General features: G+C 34.3%; 1 protein-coding gene across 1 annotated transcript in view; it reads right to left on the minus strand.

Annotated features, from left to right (window-relative positions):
* ATP5 (delta subunit of Mt ATP synthase) overlaps positions 1-21,572 on the minus strand; it is a 95,822-nt gene that overhangs the window by 51,873 nt on the left and 22,377 nt on the right. The window contains exon 6 of the mRNA XM_089805284.1: positions 9,598-9,681. Within this exon, the coding sequence (XP_089661410.1) occupies positions 9,598-9,681 (84 nt within the window). The remainder of the gene's footprint in view (positions 1-9,597; positions 9,682-21,572) is intronic.

Raw genomic sequence — 21,572 nt, forward strand, 5'->3', positions numbered from 1 at the left:
TGTGCTTATTCTGACTTTATCTTTGGTGCAGTTCTGATAAAGATAGGAAATTCTAAGTTATTCAATAGCGATTCAACTTATTATGTGAGTTCACAATTTGCAAGCCGTATAAGTTATGCTTAATGGGATTTCTCTGTGATCTGCTCTGTTGTTTTATTCTGTTTTGTGATTATGTATCAAAAGAAATTGATTTTAAAAATCACTTTGTTTTGTCTAGGGGCATAGGCTTTGACCATCTCCGTGTAAGTTTTGATGGATCAGTCTCAAACATTACTTGTGTATATTTCGTGAGAGATTACTATATGATATCAATTGCAAGATGATGATGTTTGGTGTTGCCAGTTATGATTGTATCATGTGTCTACTAACTTGACTTTGTGCAAAATCTTGTGGTTAGACTGGCAGGTTATTCTGAAAGATCTGAGTTCTCATTTTTCTTTATTATAACACTCTTACTAACATATTTTGTTAATATGAATGTTGGGCTGCATTTTTATGTATGTTTGTCAAGATCAGACTTCAAAAAGGTAAGTATTCTATGATTTTTGTATCTATTTGGAATTTGTTGTGCGGTGCAATGAGTGGACTTTGCAAATGTTGTTTGTAGTCACTAAATTGGTGGCACATTATCTTCATTAAAAAAGGAAAATCATGTTTAGTCAGACTATTCAGCTTCAGAGGGAGGTTACATGACAGAGGGATATGTCCAACCCTTGCAAGTTTATGCAATAGGCAGCCAACTTATTGTGGTGATTAAAGCTATCCCTGCTGAGAGGGAGTTTCTGTTAAGAGAAAATCTCTATTATTAAAGGTGTTCCTGCTAAGAGGGAGTCAATGTTAAGAGCAAATCTCAGTAATTAAAGGTGTTCATGTTGACAAGGAGTCTATATTAAGACAAAATCTCAGTAATTAATGCATTATTTATTACGAAGTAACTGGTAAAATACTTTCTTAATATTAACAGAGACCAACAGGTCAATATATACAAATGAATAACTCGATGTTTCCTTTGGAAATGATCGTAAAGAATAGAAACAATCTATTCTAGCTAAAAGAAAGCTAAAGAAAGCTAACAAATAACAGGAGACTAAATAATGTTAGAAACATTCAATACATTACAAATAGATAACCATTAACAAATAATAGAAGCTTATCTATTATTGTAATACCCTCCTTTAATGGGTAATCTATCCACAACAGCAAGCTATCCTCTTAATTTAACAAACTTATCAAGACCAAGAGGCTTGGTGAAAATTTTTGGAATCCAATCCATGGTAGGAATATATTGCAAGACTAGAGTCGCGTCTACAACCAGCTGTCGTATGTAATAATAGTGAACATCCACATGTTTGGATAATTCATGGAAAATTAGATTTTGTGCTAAATTGATAATGCCTTCATTACCAACAAACACAATGGTCAGTCCCAGTGGTAACATTTGCATATCCCCAAGCATCCAACGAAGCCAAACAAGTTCACAACCTATCTTGATTGTCCCTCTATATTTAGCCTCTGTAGAGGAGAGAGAAACTACCTCCTTGTCCATGTGACGACACCGGTTCCCAAACTGAACGCATATCCAAAAGTTGACTTTTTATCAACAGAGCCTACCCAATCTGAATCTATGAAACCACTGAGTGTAGGGAACTTTGAGGGTAAAGAAGTCCATAATTTGGAATGCCCTTCCCATAATAAAGCACACACATTGTTGTCATCCAATGATCAGCCTTGGGAGTTGTCATAAAGTGGGAGATGTAGCTAACTGCGAAGATGATATCTGGCCTAGTAGCAGAGAGGTAGATGACGCTACCTACTAGTTGCCTATATTTCATATCATTAACAGAAGGAGAATTAGACTCAGTTGCTAACATGAGACCTTTCTCCATTGGTGTAGATGCAGGCTTGCAATCCTGTATACAAAATTTGTCTAACAGAGCCTTGCCATATTCGAACAAAGAGATGAATTTACGAGAAGACTGTTGTCAAAACTCAACACCTAGACAATAGTGAATGAGCCCAAGGTCAGTCGTATCAAAAGACTAGCATAACTTCTGTTTGATTCCCTGAATCAAAGATGTCGAACTGTCAGTCATGAGCCAAATCGTCCACATAAATAATCAGAAGGATGATGTCACTATTAGTAGTCTTGATGTACAAATTTGAGTCTGAAGAATTCCTTTGGAAGCCTTGATTACTGTGGTACAATTCCATGTACCATGCCCTAGGGGCTTGCTACAAGCCTTAGATTGAAACTAGAAGCTTGTGTCATGTACACCTCTTCGTGGAGATCACCATTCAAGAAAGCACTTGACATCCATCTGAAGGACCTTCCAACCAAACTATGTCGTTATGGCTAGGACTAATATGAGTGTGCTCATCTTTGCAGTAGAGTCAAATTTCTATTGATAAACAATACCCTGAGGCTAAGAAAAGCCCTTTGTAACTAAACGAGTTTTGTACTTATCCAAAGTACCATCATATTTGTATTTGATTTTGTAAACCAATTAGCAACCAATGTGTTTCTTCCCTAATGGAAGATCAAAAAAGACCCAGGAGTTAGTCTTCAACAGGCTCTAGTGTTCAGATGTCATAGCATCTTCTCACTTTGGAATACCTATAGCCCCTGGAATGTTGGTCATGAGAGAAAAGTTAACAGATTGTAGGTTTGCTCTTTTTTCCTAGCAGCTCTCCCATTAATGAGCTCATCATCACGAAGATCGGCAAGTGTCTTAGCTCACCACTTAAGAGGGAGAGGAGAATAACCAATATTAGTATCAGGAAACACCTATGATCACGTTCCTCATCTGAAGAATCTAGATCGAACTCAGGTGAAGCATTTGAAATCTGGGTGATCTTGCAAGAGAAGCTGAAGGTGTCTATACAGGGATCACTAGTAGAACTAGAGCCATAGGAGCTACTGGAGCCCTCCTATCAGGTGGACCTAATCGAAGCCTAACTACCAAATCATGAGCCTTTGCAAGTTGGTTTGTGCATCGAGAACAAGAGAAACAGGCATGAATGGTCCTTGTTGCTCATCAAATATTACATCATAATTATATAGGAGATGAGATGTCTTAGTATCAATCAACTGGTGCACTTTCAAAAGACTACAATATCCAACAAGCATGAGTTTTTCACTCTTGGCATCCAACTTGGTGTGGGATGCATAACCGATCCAAACAAAAGAAAGGGAGCGAAAAGCTTTCAGGTGACTGATTCTAGGCTTGCGACCTGACAAGGCCTCTTCGGAAGTCTTACCTTTGACCACCACAGTGGGTGACCAATTAAAAAGATGGACTGCACTGTTAACTACTACTTCAGAACATGTCTGTGTTCAAGCATGGAGCAAGTCATCTCAGTGATTGTTCTTTTATGACGTTCAATTACATTGTTTTGTTGTGGTGTGCGAGGTGTGGTTGACTAGCATTTGATACAATGAGTAGCCAAGAAGCTAGAGAATTCATTAGAACAAATCGCCCCCCCATTGTCTGACCTAAGAGTAATAATAAAAGATTTTCAAAACTCTTTTTCAACTAAATGTTTAAACTTCTAAAAAATAGGAAACGCATATAATTTATTTTTAAGAAAATATACCCACATCTTTTTACTAAAATCATCAACGAACAACAGAAAATCCCTGGACCTAAGAACACAAGGAAAGGCCATAGGGTTGCAAATATCAAGATGAACAAGCTGAAGTACCTAAGAAGCTCGCCATGAATTGCCACTGGTGAAAGGTGTGTGATGTTTCTATTCCCAAGCAAGCCGAGCAGCCATAGCTAAGTCTCGAAAATCACCAGAATTAGTAAGTCGAAAAAGACCATAATCCTCAAGACCCATTGCAACTATAGACTGAATCACCCAATCAATCATGGTACATTGATGTGAAATGAAGGTGACATCCAAATGTGGATAATGTAGCATCAACTGATTTAGAGAGTAGATTTAATTCCATCCCAGGAACGTAGTACACATCAAGGAAAATGAGATTCCTCCCAAGAGACTAAATCTGAATGCTGCCTTAGCCAACAACGTTACACTCTTCTCCACCACCAAAAATAACTGAATGTGAATAAGGCTAGTACTCAGTGAACCAGTCTCTGTGGCGGGTAAAATGACGACAGACACTTGAACCAATGTACCAAGCAAATGACTTCACATGATATGCAAGTCTTTTAGCCATGTACACATAGAAGGCAGATTTTGTTTACTCGGTGTGCTCTACATTGTTTGCTTTGGGTTGCGAACTTGATTGCTTAGATTGGGCAGCTAAGCATTTTCAATACTCAACCTTCATGTGACCAAACTAGTGGAAATAGTAGCATTAAATATTTTTCTTCCAAGAGCCTTCTGAAGTTGGAGCAAAGGACTTCTGCTGAAAAGACTGTTGAAACTTGCCTTTATACTTCTAAAAGGATTTAGCACCAAAGTCATGCTTTGTGGAGGTGGAGCTAGAATTGCAACCGAACTGTTGCTTCCACTGATCTTGTTGATGCAGGAGTGTGCAAAGATTTGTGAATTTCAGATTAACACTAGAAGAAGTGATGTTGAGAGTCTCGATAAAATGCTCAAAGGACTAGGGTAAACTCTTAAGAGTGATGACCACAATGTCTTATTCCTCCATCTTGCGACCAATGGCAAACAACTAATCATAGATTTCCTTAATCCTATTCAAATGAGCCTGGAGCGATGTTCGCTCATCCATGATAATAAAAAACAATGTTCTTCAAAAAGAAAGCTTTGTGTTTGTCAGAAGTCTCATGAAGGTTCCTGAGATGTGCTCATATCTCGATCGTTGTCTTGTTGGATGGAATCTGAGAGAGCTATTCATCAGTTATGAATAATTTGAGAAGCATCACCGCCTCTTGACTATTCAGATCCCATGTATCTAGATCAATACCAGGGGTAGTCGGATGTTATATAACACCTAGAACAATCTAATTGGTATTCAAAAATTAATATTATCCGCTGGTTTCCAGGTGCCATAATTCTAACCATTGAATTTTGAATTGGTCTTGAGCAAAATATTAGTGAAAGATGCCATAGCACATTTTTTAATGAAAACAAGTATAAAATTTGTGAAGGTAGCAAAATATTAGTGAGAGATGCCATAACACATTTTTTAATGAAAAAAAGTATAAAATTTGTAAAGGCATGTACTGCGAGGCAAAAAAATGGAAGACCCAAAAAAATTGAAGGGGTATTCATAAGAGCTCGAAAATATCAAAAACAACATATTGATAGTTTTCGGATTTGATGGCTCGAAAATAAAGGCAATAGGAAAAATTTGACAACCCAGTTGAGCCCTTAACAAACCCACCAAGAATCTATGATTAAAAGACAAAATATCAAGCTCAAAAATCTGGGTTTTGAACAGAAACATCCAAGGTTTAAAAAAGCTTGAAACCAATGGCAAATTTGTAGCAAAACACAATTTCTAGGCGCAAATCCATTATTGAGGATTTTAAGAAACCCTTGGCGTCGCTCCTAGCCTTAGATGGGCAAAAAAAAATGGACAAAATGTCCAAAAAACAATCACATTTTTTCAAAAACCTCCACAAAAAAAGCGTGAATTTTAATGGTCAATGTTCTCAAACAAACCCTAGTTCGAAGCAAATATTTCAAAAAAAATAATTGCAAATAGGGTTTGATATTTCAAAAAAGAAATTATAGTTTTTGAAAAAAAATTAAGTGGCTCTTATACAATTTCACTAAGTAATTGGTAAAATACTCGCTTAATATAATATTAACAGAGACTGAGAGGTCAATATATACAAAAGAATAAAACAATGTTTCCTTAGAAAATGATTGTAAAGAATAGAAACATTCTATTTGGTTGATTGCATTGCGTTGAGATAACATATGCAATGTAAACTTATCATCTTTGGTTGCAACTATGTGTGCATGCCTGAATAAAGATCTCTCTCTCTTGCTAAGAGGGAGTGTTTGTTATGACCGTTATAGTCATCTTTACCTGAAAAGGCTATTTGTGATTATATTCAACTTAATATTATGCAAAAAGACATGTGTCATACTAAAGAGCACACAATTATACTAAGAAGGGAGTGTAGAGGGTGGGATGAATCGTTATAATAAAAACATTTGCCGATTCAAAACTTTTTATCCAAATAACTTTAAATGTTGGAATCAACAATTATGCATATAACACAATAACACAATGATTAACGTGGAAACCCAAGTGCAGAAGAAAACTACGGCAAAATAATTGCTCACACACACACACTTGTTTTTTTACAATGATCTATAGGCTACAACCTACTAGAGACTCCAACCCCTAAGTTTATGAGCACCAACCCACTATGCGAAAATATTTTTCCACCTTGACAATGTTGCTCTACTCAAGTGATGATGGATGCTTTCTTAGCACAATTTTTCCCTTCTTACCTTTGTATGAATTTATATTCTTCTCTATTCTTGAAGTCGGCCAATCACTCTTCTTTGTATAATATACATATATATATCAAATGAAATTTTGATTATATAATTCAACCTTTCCTCTGTTCTATAATCAGTATATATAAGATTATAAATCTGATAATACTTTATCTTCAATCTCTTCTTTTGTTTCTGCTAGTTAAATATACATTCATAGACCATATAGAAATCTGAATGTAAAGTCTTTTATGCACTTCTTTACTTTACTTCTTTCCAAATGCTGACTTCTTCACTTCCACTCTACGTTCTTATACTACTACTTTTCTATTCTCCATCTCACACCTTTTATTACCTTCTATTCTTTCATACTCTGCAGTGAAAATATATAAATCAGATTATAAATCTGAAATTTATATATAGATCAATATTTGTCTTTCTGCATTTCCTTGTTATCATCCACTGCTTCCTGTTTTGTCTTTATATCAATTCTGCTCTTGTCCTCTTTCTGCCATTTTTTTATTACAAATGAGTCGTTCTTCTTTTATAATCGTCACTATTGAGGAATGTGACCTTTCATAACAGTCATGTTATTTCTTAACTTGATAGTTTTCCATACGCTGAAATACTGGTGTAACACTTTGATTAAGATCACAGTAGAGTTGTTATTGATGACTTCACCCAACATTGCCATATTTCATATAACTTTTGCCATCTTTAATAATTATCATGTATTCTGTAGTCAGGCAGGTTTGTATTCATGTTGCCATGCAGTAGACTAGATATACCCTTAATTACTCAACTCATTCTTAACTGTCACATCCATCAACTGCATTTTGATAGTCATATATAAAGTCTAGTCTAGGTCATCACTGTATGTACTTAAAAATAGATTCATTTATGCCAGACTGGAATTCACTTCAAAACAGATTGTTGTCTTTCTGTAGCATTTGTTCATCTGTTTCCTTAATAATAATTTCTGTATATACATTTCATTGCATATTATTGCTTCATATTCATAATTATTTCAAGATCAGTCTTCAAGGCTGTAGATTCTCCTTCTGTTGAGATAACAGACTGCATATTGTAGATGTGTATTAATTTGCTGCTGAATGTATAAGTAACTTCCTTCCTTCGTAGTTGTATTCAATCAATCGTTGACTTGTCAATAATGTAATTTTAAATTAGCCCGTGTATATATTTTGGAACTATATGCGCAAGGTATTCTCCTTGCTGCAAGATGTCTTTTTTTTTTATACTGATTAACTCGTTTATCTTTGTAATCTCATTAGAGTCTTTGCTCTGTCTTAATCATATGCTTACTGTACGTTCCCATAATATAATTAATGACTGCTTTCATGTCATTAAAGGTTATATTACAAAAAAACCTCTGTTGTATCAATGTCTATGCACACTCATAATCAATGCATACTATCACTTGTCAATTAATAGTTTTGTTATTTAAACTTTTGAATGGTTCTACTGATTATATTGGGTTGTTATAGTCATCACTGCTTTATTATACTTGCCATTACAATCATCCATAAACTTTGACTTAAGATCAATGACAATCTTATTTATATGTTTGACATTGATGATGGATAGTACACCATACTTGTGAAAACTCTTTGACATCAATGACAATACTTTCTCGTTCTACCTTTGACATCAATGACAACCTTTCTTCACATACGTCATGCGAAGAGGCATACATATGGAAATGTGAAGTATTGAATATGTGGATATATGAAGGGTCTTATTTTTGGAACTCAAAAACACCTTCCTGTAAAAGATGAAGTTTCTAATGCAATCTATTTATATGATTGCTTGGTATATTGTTGTGCACTTGGATATTTTATGATCAACAAAAGACGTTTTTGCTAGTGGGGCTGGGGTTTTCCCTTCCGGTGGAAGGATTTTCCAAGGATAACTGTTTTGAGTGTTTTGTGTATTGTTTATGCTCTTGTACTGCTGTTTAAATCTATTTCTGGGCTAAAACATTAACTCATGTGACAAAACATAACCCTATTTCCGGCATATTTGTAATTTTAGTGCAAATATCTAGTGTGTGATAGAAAGGTGGCATTACACTTGCCAAGAATCGAGTCTTCCATTAGCAAGCAAAACATGTAGAACATCATTGTCACTTGTTTTAATGGCTTGCTGAACATGGAATTGTGATCTTGCAGTATGTTCCGACTATGGAACACACTGCAAATGTCCTAACCGCGTCTCTAACCCCAAACAAGTTTGATGGTGCCGTGAACAAGTCAAAAAATATTAAAAAGCAAGATTAGCTGATTTTGCATTGGTACCCCCAGATTCATTCTACAATCATTCCAGATCGACATATATGCATTATAAAAAATCTTGTCTCAACCCATATGCCTTAGAAAATTCCCTATCCAAACTTGAAAGCAACCTAGATCATGACCTGCACTCAAGAAGAACACGACTAGGATTTGACCACTACAACTCAATGTATAAAATTTTGAAAGAAAAAAAATTGTAAGTTTTGGTGAGGTTTCGCGAAGCCTATATTTGATTGTTTAACTAATAGTAATATTACTTTTTTTGATTTGGGGCCCTTTGTCATCCCTTATAAAGGAAAACTCCATAAATTACTTTTTTTGATTTGGGGCCCTTTGTCATCCCTTATAAAGGAAAACTCCATAAACACATCATCCCACCTACCGAGAGAAACTCTTTTTCAGCAGAGATGTGCCCCCACTCAGAATTAGAAGAATACCACTCATTGAGCTGGGCAACAGGCTTTACTAGATCAAGACTTGAAGAGTCCTCAAGAACAACTCAAAAGAATCCATAACACAAAGGTAAAAAATGAAGCCTAAATGACTAAAATATGTCGGATACATAATAGTAGAAATTATAAGGATAACAATACCATTGACACAAACTCATGATGCATTCTGTTCTTCAGATGTACCACAACACACAAAGCACGAAAGCATGCTATCAGTTTCAAGGCAAAAATATTTGGCAAAAATATTGCAGAGCTAGTTTCATATGGAAGCCACAAAAAAATTGAAGTTGAACATGCCATCTGACCAAAAAATGGCGATCTCTCCCTCTCACTCAAAGATGCCAAACAGCATGAAACATACATAATTCACAATATATATAAAAGCTCAAAATGAGCAATAAACAATTAATTAAAGCGAATTCATCTCTCATCTCAAATACCTTCTCTACCAAATCCTCATCTGCAGAATTGTTAATCTTTCGATTAAACTCGTCCAACTCCTTTTGTTCTTCTTCTTTAAGTCCCTGAGACAAGGAACAAAGCAGTAAGGATCGTATATACAGAAATCATTGCAAATTGATTGACATCTAAAAAAATTCCAAAACAAAATGTTGCCAAAAAAAGGCATTCTTAGGGGAGGTGAACATAAATTGAAAAACTTAGATAATAAGATCCCAGGAAATGCCAATATAAGTGCAAGTCAGTAGTAGTAATACTAGAAATTCATAGCTAGATCCTCTGACCAAATTCTTTAAAAACAAAGGCAAACCAACAATTAAAAATATACAAAATTCTATAATTTCAAATGATGGTACTGTTTTTCTGTATTACTATAAAACAAATAAAATCTAGATCCGAAACCCTTTCTATTTGAATATTCTTTAAGATTGCCGAACACATAAACAGTACCCCGAAGTTTGAATCTCTTTGGGCAATGCCAAAAAGAGCTATTGAAATCATACCCATTTCAATAGTGTTGAAGAACTGATGTCTGGGAAGCAAAGGCTAGCTAATTTTTTTGCAATGTACTCCTTCAGAGCAAGAACTCAGTGGTTGCTAAAAATCCCACAAAAGCTTGGTGTAAATGAAAACACCCGTTTTATATTATGTTACAAGCTTGCTGCAAAGTAGTGTTAAAGTTGTGGCTTCAGTCAGATCAAATCGATCTGAGATACATTGTTGTTATTGATAAATCATCATTTCCTACATATACTTACTCATGTTATTTAAATATATATTATTATTATATATATTATATTATAGTTTATAATATATAATATATATACATATATTATATATTATACATATATATATAATACAAACTATTATTTTTAATATATTAATTAAATGATGATTAAATCTTAGAGACATGTCTCATCTCCTCTCATATTTATATGATATTCAAATCTGCATTTGGAACACACCAATAACGATGCAAGTATTATTACATTTGCGGAAAACGATTCTATAAAACTGAACAAGAACCAAATATGGGTCTGGTTCAAATCCAGTTTGCATTCACATGAACCTATGCCAAATTTCAAAAAAACTGGCTAAAACTGGAACAAATTTGTTAGATTTTAACAACTTCAGTTTTTTACACATTGCTCTCCAGCAAATCCTAGCAGCTATTAAAAGGCAACATCCTAAAACATGCAATGATATTTAACAATCGAAAAAGATGCACATATGATTTGCAACCACATAGGAGAAAAAAATTGAATTGAAGCCAAAAAACATACAATCCATTGAAATAAAAACCAGAAACACAATGGCAACAAATTTAGTTGAGGCTTAATCACTATCTTTAATGCTTCAACGCTCATATTTTTTCAAGGGTTTGGAAGGGCACGCTTATGATACTTCTTGTAATATTTTCAAAAATCAAAGATATAGCAGACCACTGAGAAGCTGATCTTCAATTATCAAATAATAACATATCAATTCAAGAATACATGATATGATGCTTTGATAGAAACATCTTCACCTTCATTTACAACCTTGACTGTGTAGGGACATACCCCTTCATCCTATATATTTAAGGTACTAACTAGTTGATGTTAACATGAAGCATTCCACAAGAGCTAAATATAATATGTTTAAGAATATATAGAATATACATAGGGATATATGGTATTAGAGCAATATTATTAGCTATAAACATAGGTTTCTAACATGCCCCTTCACTTAGAAAAAGCATTGTCCTCAATGTCCACCAATTCTGGATGTTTTCCTACAAATTGTCCATCTTCTAATGTTGTATCTTCAATTGGAATATTCTTACTATCAATTAGGATCAGGAACTCAGAGATGGATGTATTTCATAAGTTTTTCACTCTTTCTCAATAATCTCCTCAGGTTCTAAAATAGACTTGCATTCATCATCTAACACTTACAACCCTATTTGAATAGGAATATTGTTAATTTTACTTTCTTTAAACAAGATACATGGAATTTAGAATGAATTTTGGAAGAGTGTGGAAGATTTATCTTGTAAGCTGCAGTTCCTATTCAATGGACAAGTTTATAGGGACCATAAAATTTAGGTGCAAGCTTCATGATCTTATGTTTTAGAAGGAAAATTTATCATAAGGTTGTAATCAAAGAAATACCCAATCTCTCTCTCCCAAACTCCTTTCATTTCCATGTCGATCAGCTTGCATATTATGCCATAATAGAAGCATTACATTATAGGCTTGTCTTGAGCCCATAAAAACACATCAGTGTCTCATATTTTAAGGATTCTCTGTGGTTTAACAAGACCTTTAATCTTCTGATGTTCTAATGTCTTGTTTTCCTAATCTGTAATAGTTTAGCAAGTGAGCAGTCAAACAGGAATGCTTATGCTCGAAAATAAGTGGAGAAATCTTTGATAAGATCAAAACGGTTTTTTTAAAAAATTGTAAATGGGTGCATTATTTCTTGTATGCTACATCCATCTTAAGTGGAATGTACTCAAATTGAGCTCTAAAGCCAAATTTTGTAAGTATTGAATCCACTGGAGGACAGAGGTGCAAGGGCAGGAGAACATTCAACGACCTCCCACAAGTCTCCAGCAATGGGGTAGTATAATTGCATTAGTGACAAAACTATTTATGTCAACAAGATCATTTTCCATGTGGCAGCAGCAACCTCTTATATCATTTGTGATCAAAGTGGCAATGACCTATAATAGATGCTTCATATGCAACAATGAGGACTTGGTTCTCAGGCATTGTATTTGTGATTTTATGTGTTTGTCTCCATTGTATTTGTGATTGAATGGATGTGTTTGTGAATGGAGGGGGTGATCTTCAATTATCAGATGATAACATACATATTCAAGAAGAGAACATATGATGCTGTTGAAGAAACATCTCAACCTTTATTTACAAACCTAACTATGTATGGACAAACTAATTCATCCAAAAAAAATTAAGCTACAAAATAATTTATGTTAAGATGAAACATTTAAAGAGTCCTAAACATAATATTTAAGATATAGTATCTACTTATGAATATAACGTACTAGGGTCATATCATTAGCTATAATATTAGGGATCTAACATGTCCCTTCCCTTAAAAAAAGCAATGTCCTCAATGTCCAACAATTCTGGATGTTTTTGTATAAACTGTTCATCTTCTCATGTTGCATCTTAAATTGTCATATTCTTTCAATTATTTAGGAGCTCAGACATAGATCTAATTCATAACTTTTTCACCCTTTTCTCAATAGTCTACTCAGATTTTAAAATAAACTTGTCTTCATTGTCTAACTCTTGCAATTCTACTTGAATTGGACTACCATTGCCTATTACTTTCCTTAAGCAAGAGACATGGAATATAGGAAGAATTTTAGAAGATTGAAGTTGTAACTTTTACGCTAGGGTTCCTATTCAATGGACAACTTTATAGGGACCACAAAATTTAGGTGGAAGCTTCATGTTATTATGTCTTCGTGTTCCTATGTTATTAAAGGAATATATATTTATTAAGTTGTAATCAAAGAAATACCCAATCTCCCTCTCCAATATTCCTCTCACTACAATGTTGATCTTTTATCAACAAAGTTGTATGTATCGATCAATACTACCAACTTTCTCTTTTTTAAATAACAAAACATTTGAAAGTGATAGTGGCATTTTTGCATGTAAGGAAAATGTAGCACTCTTATCTCTCTAGATTTTCATCATTTAGTTTCAATTAGTTCTTTTATATATAATATGTACGTCTTCCTCTTCTTCAACCTCATTGTCATTAATCACATTATTACCACATCTTCCCTTTACTATGCTTTTTGTTGACAAGAGACATTAGTTATTTGTCTTAAGCTGGGAAAAATAGAACCATTCTTTTTATAAGTGACATTTTTATCTTACAATCCCATTGGTTGGCACTGTGTTAACCTTTTAGTGCATAGATTTCATTTGTCATATATAATGCATGTTGCATAACCTTTTGAACTCTACAAGGTTTCAGTAAATGAGCATCATGTTTAATTTGTTCATTTAAGTCCCCAGATATGAAGTTGGAGTCTTTGATAAGCTGTCACATCTTGAGTTTAAAATGTCAATTTCATATGTTCAGCATCATATTAAGTTCATAACCTATTCGTTTTAAATTTGTAAATTGAGTGAAAGTGACTTATAGTTGTTGCTCGTAGCAGGCTACTAAGTCATCAGTGAATTCTCTACAGCTAAGTAATTAACCTTACTTTTCGCTCATCATTTATTTGCACCATTAGTAAGGTTTTGATTCCAAATGTATTGAAGCTCAGTCAACCATTGCATCATCGGATATATTATGGAGCTTGAAATATTGATACAACAGGTCATATCTGTACCATCAAACTGAAAGTGGGCTTGAGATTTTGTGGAAGAAAAATCTGAAAGTTTGTGTAATGTGTTTTTCTTGAGATATTCCTCAGTTTAGTGGATTTGAGAGAGGATTCTTGAGAGTGTCATTGCTGAAAGGAGATATTGTTGTGGATCGATTGCCTTGGGATTTGGATTTGATTTGATAGATAAAATGAATTTGTACTTTGAGTTTATTGTGATAGAGGGCTATGTGATGACACTAATCCTACATATTACCTATAATCCCTCTCCATCTAGTTGTATATTTGGCTTTGTAGATCCTTGTCTTGCTAATAAGTAATATGTTTGGAGATTTGGTTGCTTCTTTTGTCTCTCGTTTGGCCTTTTGTCTATCTCATAAGCACGAAGGGAGTAGCCCTCCGAGTTTCATATGGTCAAGTAGTAAAGATTTGTCTCCATTGAAGATCGGTGATGGATTCTTGTTCTAATGTCTTTATTCATTCTTTCTTATCGATCTTCACTTTGTACATATTGTCATCTTATCTAATATGGTAACATGTATATGATGTATCATGTATACTACTTATCGTTTGAATTATTCAGACAAAAAGGAATAGTTGCATACAAATATAACAAATAACACAAAGGAATAAAGCACACATAAATGGAATAGCGGACACAAAGATTTAACATTGTTCACCCAATCTTGGACTACATCCACCAAACAGAGTCCAATATTATTATTCAGTAACTTCAACCTGTTACAATTTGCAATCTCCCTTATAGCTCAATACTGCTGCAAGAAGCTATATATTCTCTTTACTAAACCCTAACCCTAACCCAAATATTACATGACTTATATTAGCTTAACAAGTTAACCCTAAACATACATGACAAGTCAACCTAGGGAAACGATTGACAAGACAACCCCAAAATGTTTAACAAATTTGTTAAATATTAACAATGATATTCATATTGGTCTGAGAAGTGCAGATCGCACCTTAATCTTCTCCCCTTATACCATACAAAAGCAATATATACACTATACTTGGCAATAGGATGGGCGGCAATCCTTGGCAGTAAACATATCTTGTACTAACTATAACTAATTGTTATGTTAGTTAAACGTTCTTGTCATCTCCCTTAAGGCACCAATTTCTACAAGTAATGTTTGGGCCAACTTAGACAAGGTCATGTCCCTTTAAGGGACATGCCCTTTGGTCTTGGTATAAGGGGTGGGTGTTATTGTAGTTTAAGGACACACAAATAACATAAGTCTGCTCCTTCAAGCAAAACTGCCTGTACAAATTTATTGCAGAGATAAAACAAAATCAGAACAGCATTTAAATTCTAATAACTCCTCTACATTCAAAAGAATAAGAAGATCATCTAGAGCAATCCTAAGGGTATTATAAAAGTCTGATTTAATAACAAAATTTGCAGAAACTTTACATAATATTAGAGCTTTGGTAGTCGAACCTAGGCCCTGCAAATTAAGTAATCAGACCTTATATATATCTAGCATCATTCTCCTATCTTCAATGGCATATACAATCAGACCCTAAGTTAGGTTTGATGGAAAAGAACACTTTGATGCTTGAAAATTCAGAATCATGATGATTCTAGAAGAAAATGATGTTATGTAGACAACCTACAGTTGAAACTCATAAATCTATCTAGGGTAAAGAAAATAGGAAAGCCATTCAAATCATATTAGATGGAGTGAAAAATGATATTGTACCTATGCTAACAAAACATCAAACAGCATTTGCTATGATGAATGCACTACTAAACGCATATGAGGTTAACAATGCAACTACAGTTCTCGCACTAAAAAGGCAACTAAATCACATACAAATAAAGAAGGGAGAATCGATGAATTCTTACTTCCTAAGGGTTGTCAGCCTAAGAGATGAATTTTCAAGTATAGGAACCATCATTAATGATACAGAACTAACACTGATGGCTATAGATGGATTACCAGATGCATGGGAAACATTCGCACAAGGAGTAAGTGTCAGGGATAATCTTCCTGACTTCAATAGACTTAAGGGAGATTGTCTTCAGGAAAAATCTAGAAAACTAAAGAAAGGAGGAAAATTCAAAACATAAGATGAAGAACTTCATGTTCTTAATACAAATTCCTATAAAAGCAAGAAAAAGCATTTCAAGAAGAAAAGGGGTAATCAAAAGAATGACAAACTTAAGAAAGATCTATCCAAAATAAAATGCTTCAAATGTGAAAAGTTTGGGCTCTACAGATCTAATTGCCCTGAGAATTCTAAACGACAAGTAAACTGTACAAATGTTACTAAGGAAGAAGATAACTATGATCCTAAGAATCGTGTATTGTATTCGTCACTATCAAATGAAGTCTCAAGTAAAGCTTGGGTAATTGATAGTGGATCATCTAGACATATTACAAGATACAAAGAAGCACTAGACTCTATATTAGGAAAGGTTAATGGTGGAGTCACCATCGGTGATAATTCAGCACATTCCGTCAAATGAATTGGAAATTGCAACTTGAAACTAAAATCAAGAAATTCTCTTCTTCTCAAAGGAGTACTCTATGTGCCAAGAATAAAAAAAAATCTAATCTCAGCTACAGCACTCAAAGATGATGGACATAATGTTGCATTTATGGACCATAAAGTCATGACCTGGGCAAAAAACTCCTCAATTGAGAAAGCAAAATTGATTGGTCAAGAAAAGGGTATTTGTATGAATTAAATTCAGAACCTAGTAGACCTATTCAAGTCTTAATTCATGAAGCTGCGGACATAAATGAAATATGGCACAGAAGATTAGGACATCTAAATTTCAAAACTTTATCAACCATGGAGAAGATAGCACTAGAAAAACTAACAATGTTTTGGAATTAATCCACTCAGATTTATGTGGACCTATGTCTGTTCCTTCTTTTGGAGGATTTTGGTACCATATTATGTTCATAGATGACTTCTCTAGGAAAACTTGCATTTACTTCTTAAAATGCAAAGAATCAGAAGAAATCCTCAAAGAGATTTAAAGAATTTAAAACCTTAACTGAAAACTTATCAGGACATAAAATTAAAACTCTTAGAACTGATAATGGAGGGGAATACACCTCAGATTTGTTTAAAAGGTTTTGTAAAGAAACAAGAATTAAGAGAGAGTATACTGTTACTTATAACCCAGAACAAAACAGGGTAGCAAAAAGAAAGAATAGAACAATTATAGAAGCTGCTAGAGCTATGATATTTGATCAAAATCTAGAATATTATCTTGGGCACAAGCCTCATGTACTGATGTCTATATTCGAAACAGAAGCCCTCACTCCTACCTTAGAGATAAAACTCCTGAAAAAGTCTTTAATAAGGTTAAACCCAATATAAGTCATCTTAGGATTTTTGGGTGCCCTGTATATATCCATGTTCCAAAAGAAAAGAGAACTAAGTTAAAGCCCTCTGAGAGGAAAGGTATTTTTGTGTGGTATAGTGAAACATCCAAAGCATATAGGATTTTCATACCTTGACAGAAAAATATTTTCATAGCGAGAGGATTCTCTCAAAGAAAACGGATTGATTATGAAGAAACCTTTGCTCCTGTTGCCAGATACACCTTTATAAGAGCAGCACTAGCTGTCGCAGCATCAAAGGGACGAAAAGAACATCAGATGGATGTAAAAATAGCATCCCTAAATGTAAAGATTACAAAAGAAGTACATTTGGAGCAACCTGAAGAATTTGAAACTCATGATCCTAACATTTTTGTTTGTAGGCTCAAAAAAGCTCTCTATGGGCTTAAACAGTCTTCAAGGGCTTGGTATGAAAGAATTGATAAGTATCTCACCAGCTTAGGATTCTCCAAAAATGAAGCCGATCCAAATCTATATTATAAAAGGGATAAACATGATATGGTAATTTTGAAACTGTATGTTGATGATTTACTAATAACAGGAGATGATCAGCTCATAGATCAATGCAAGAAAGATCTAATTAGAGAATTTGAGATGAAAGACTTGGATTACTTCCTAAGACTGGAAGTACGGCAAAATTCTGACAGCATTATACTTAATCAAGGGAAGTATACATGAGATATTTTGAAGAGATTTGAAATGTAGAATTGCAAGTCTATGTCTTCTCCAATGGAGACTAATCTACATAAACTTAAAGAAGAAGAAGCCAAATCACCTTCCATAGATTCTAATCTCTACAGAAAGATGATTGGGTCCCAAATGTACTTGGTAAATACAAGACCTAATATTTGCTATGTTGTTAATGCCTTAAGTCAGTTTATGTGTGAGCCAAAGGAGATTCAACTAGTTGCAGTCAACCACATTATGAGATACTTACAAGACACTCTTAATCTTGGGCTCAAATATGAGAAAGTTGACTTTGATTTACATGGATTCACTGACTCAGATTGGGGTGGAAGTGTAGAGATAGAAAAAGTACTTCAGGATTTTGTTTCAGTTTAGGATTAGCAATGATATCTTAAATATGCAGAAAACAATCTTCAGTAGCACAAAGTTCAACAGAAGCCGAACACATTGCAGTAGCGATGGCCTCTTGAGAAGCAATTTGGCTTAGAAAGTTACTTGTGGGATTATTTGGGCAAGCCATGAAACCTACGATTATTCATTGTGATAAGCAGAGTTCCATCAAGCTTTCGGTGAATCCAGTTTTTCATGACAGGTCCAAGCATATCGAAATTCTTTACCATTATGTAAGAGATATGGTAGACAAGAATACTATAAAATTAGAATACATTTGCACTGCAGATTAGACAACAGATATTCTCACCAAACCTCTCTCTAGAGTGAATATAAATCACTTGAAAAAAAGACTTGGAATGGTTGAATTGTAATTCATTTGTATATTATAAATTATTAATAAAATAATTTGATTGTCAGGCTATAGACTGTTATGGGCTCCACCATCTGTATTCATCATTTAAGAGGTGACGATCTCTTAGGTAATGAATACTTGTATAAAAGACATTATGAGAGATGACGATTTCTCAGATAAATGTATTGAACAGTATAGAACTACTGTTAGATCTAGGTGAGTTCAAGATCATTTGTCACAAAAGCATTTCCGTGTCTATGAATCACAACTTGGATAAAGGAAGAATTTATTCTTCAGACTTTATCCTGTATTCTGGTAGATCTTACCTCAAGATCAAGTTGTGATATAGGATTGCCAATTCCTATGAATCACAACCTGGATAAATGAAAAATTTAATCGTTCTTTAGATTTTATCCTGAGTATTGCACTACATGCAATACTGGCATCACTCGTATAAGTGATAAGTCATATCACAAGATGGTTATATGACTCAGTATCATATGTTACACGATACCATTTTCTTAGAAGATTCAAATAGATATAGAGTATCAATCTATGCTTATTCATCGTAATTGATTATACTAGATATGTTCTCTCTCAGTATGATTATCAAGTTAAGAGGGAGTGTCAAATATTAACAATGATATTCATACTGGTCTGAGAAGTGCAGACCGCACCTTAATCTTCTCCCCTTATACCATACGAAAGAAATATATACACTATTACTTGGCAATAGGATGGGCGGCGATCCTTGGCAGTAAACATATCTTGTACTAACTATAACTAATTGTTATGTTAGTTAAACATTTTTGTTAGCTCCCTTAAGGCACCGATTTCTACAAGTAATGTATGAGCTAACCTAGGGAGGGTCATGTCCCTGTAAGGGACATGCCCTTTGGTCTTGGTATAAGGGGTGGGTGTTATTGTAGTTTGAGGACACAAATAACATAAGTCTGCTCCTTCAAGCAACACTGCCTATACAAATTTATTGCAGAGATAAAACAAAATCAGAACAGCATTTAAATTCTGATAACTCCTCCTACATTCAGGAGAATAAGAAGATCATCTACAGCAATCCTAAGGGTATTACTAAAGTCTGATTTAATAACAGAATTTGCAGAAACTTTACAGAGAACCAAAAATACCTTGTCTTATGAAAAGAGTAGAGTACTTTCCTCATTAGTCACTACAAACCAACACTTACTTCATTTTGTACATCTTGCAAACATGTGCACCATATAGCTTTCTGTGTAAAGGATTCTCACAGGAGTCATCATTTGCTATAAGAAAACCCTTTCCCCTACAACAGAGATGTGCACCATCCAACTACCTCTACACATTGCTGCACAATCTGGATCAAACACCCATCAAATGGACATGAAGAGTACTTTCCTCGAATGTTGACTTGGAGGAGGAGGTCTACATGTCACAGCTGGTACAACTCAAGGTTGTAGGCAAAGAGCACCAAGTATGCGGATTAGTAAACAATCATTACTGCCTTAAGCAAGCCCCCAGACCTGGTATGTCAAGATCCCAAAATATTTGGTTGCACAAGCCTATCACAAAAGTACTTAGGATTCCAAGTTGTTTATCAAAAGCACTTGTAATAGTATCATTGTTCTTATAGTAATCTATGCGGATGATGTCATAGTTACTGGTAATGTGGCAGCTTGAGAGAATTGAACTAAACTGGTGACACTGCACTATTGTCTCATTGTAAAGGTTTGGTAGACAGGTGGTAGCATTTTTATTTCTCAATCAAAGTCTGCAGGGAGTTTCTTGGATACATTCAAGACAACAGGATTGTAATATATATTACCAATAAGTATTATCTTTGAATTTGGCAAATGGGCACATTCAATTCTGAGTTTCATTAACAAACCCAGTTGTCCCATTTGCAGAAAATTATAACAGAACCATAAAATCAGAGAATATAACATAGTTATTACAAACCCTCTACCCTTTATTTCAACTCACAGAACGGCAAATCGAATGCTAGCACAGTCTACACCAGCAAATAATTTCAGTACTCCAGTCTCTATTTTCCATATGCTAGAACTTTTTAGTTTAGAGATAAATATCAATTTCGCACGGGGACAGGGGTACTTGGGTACAAATACAGATAGGGATATGAGTATTTTGTCAAAATACGGGATGGGCATACATCAATTTTTTAAATATAATTTATTATTTATAGAAAATCTGAAAATTTGAGTCCTGGCAATGGTTTTTCAAAACAAGAACAGTAATAAAGTTTGCACGTGTATTATTTTCAGTTTCAGATTTGCCATTTGATTGCAATAATAATATATATTAAATGTTTAGATGCATAACAGAGAAGGAAAACTTTAAACATAAACAAGAAGATCATAAATCATATAACATATTTGAAATGATAAACAGTGATAAAGATTACTGTTAATCAGTATTGTTTCAAAGTTTCAAACTGATTACATGTTGAATTAAGCTTGATAAACAACAAGCTGGTATGCAAACAAAAAACAGAAACAAAAATCACAAATCTTAATCAAGATCTTTAGCTGTGATGCTCTTCACTGAGTACCCAGTACTCGGGTACGTGTACCTGATACTTGGGTACACATCCCAGGGATGCGGGTATGCATACCCATGCAACCTAGATAAATATCCATTTCTAGTGGTTCCTTCCTAACAAGGGAGTAATGTATCACTCGCTGCAGATCATACAAGCCAGTTGGTGAGGTAGAACAGGAAAGTTTCGCATTTGAAGATGCAAAGTTTCTTTATTTGGCAATCATCTTCAATAAT

The sequence above is a fragment of the Cupressus sempervirens genome, chromosome 10 (genome assembly GCF_028749045.1).
Source record: "Cupressus sempervirens isolate cs-2001-9-10 chromosome 10, ASM2874904v1, whole genome shotgun sequence".
In the NCBI taxonomy this organism is placed as follows: Eukaryota; Viridiplantae; Streptophyta; class Pinopsida; order Cupressales; family Cupressaceae; genus Cupressus; species Cupressus sempervirens.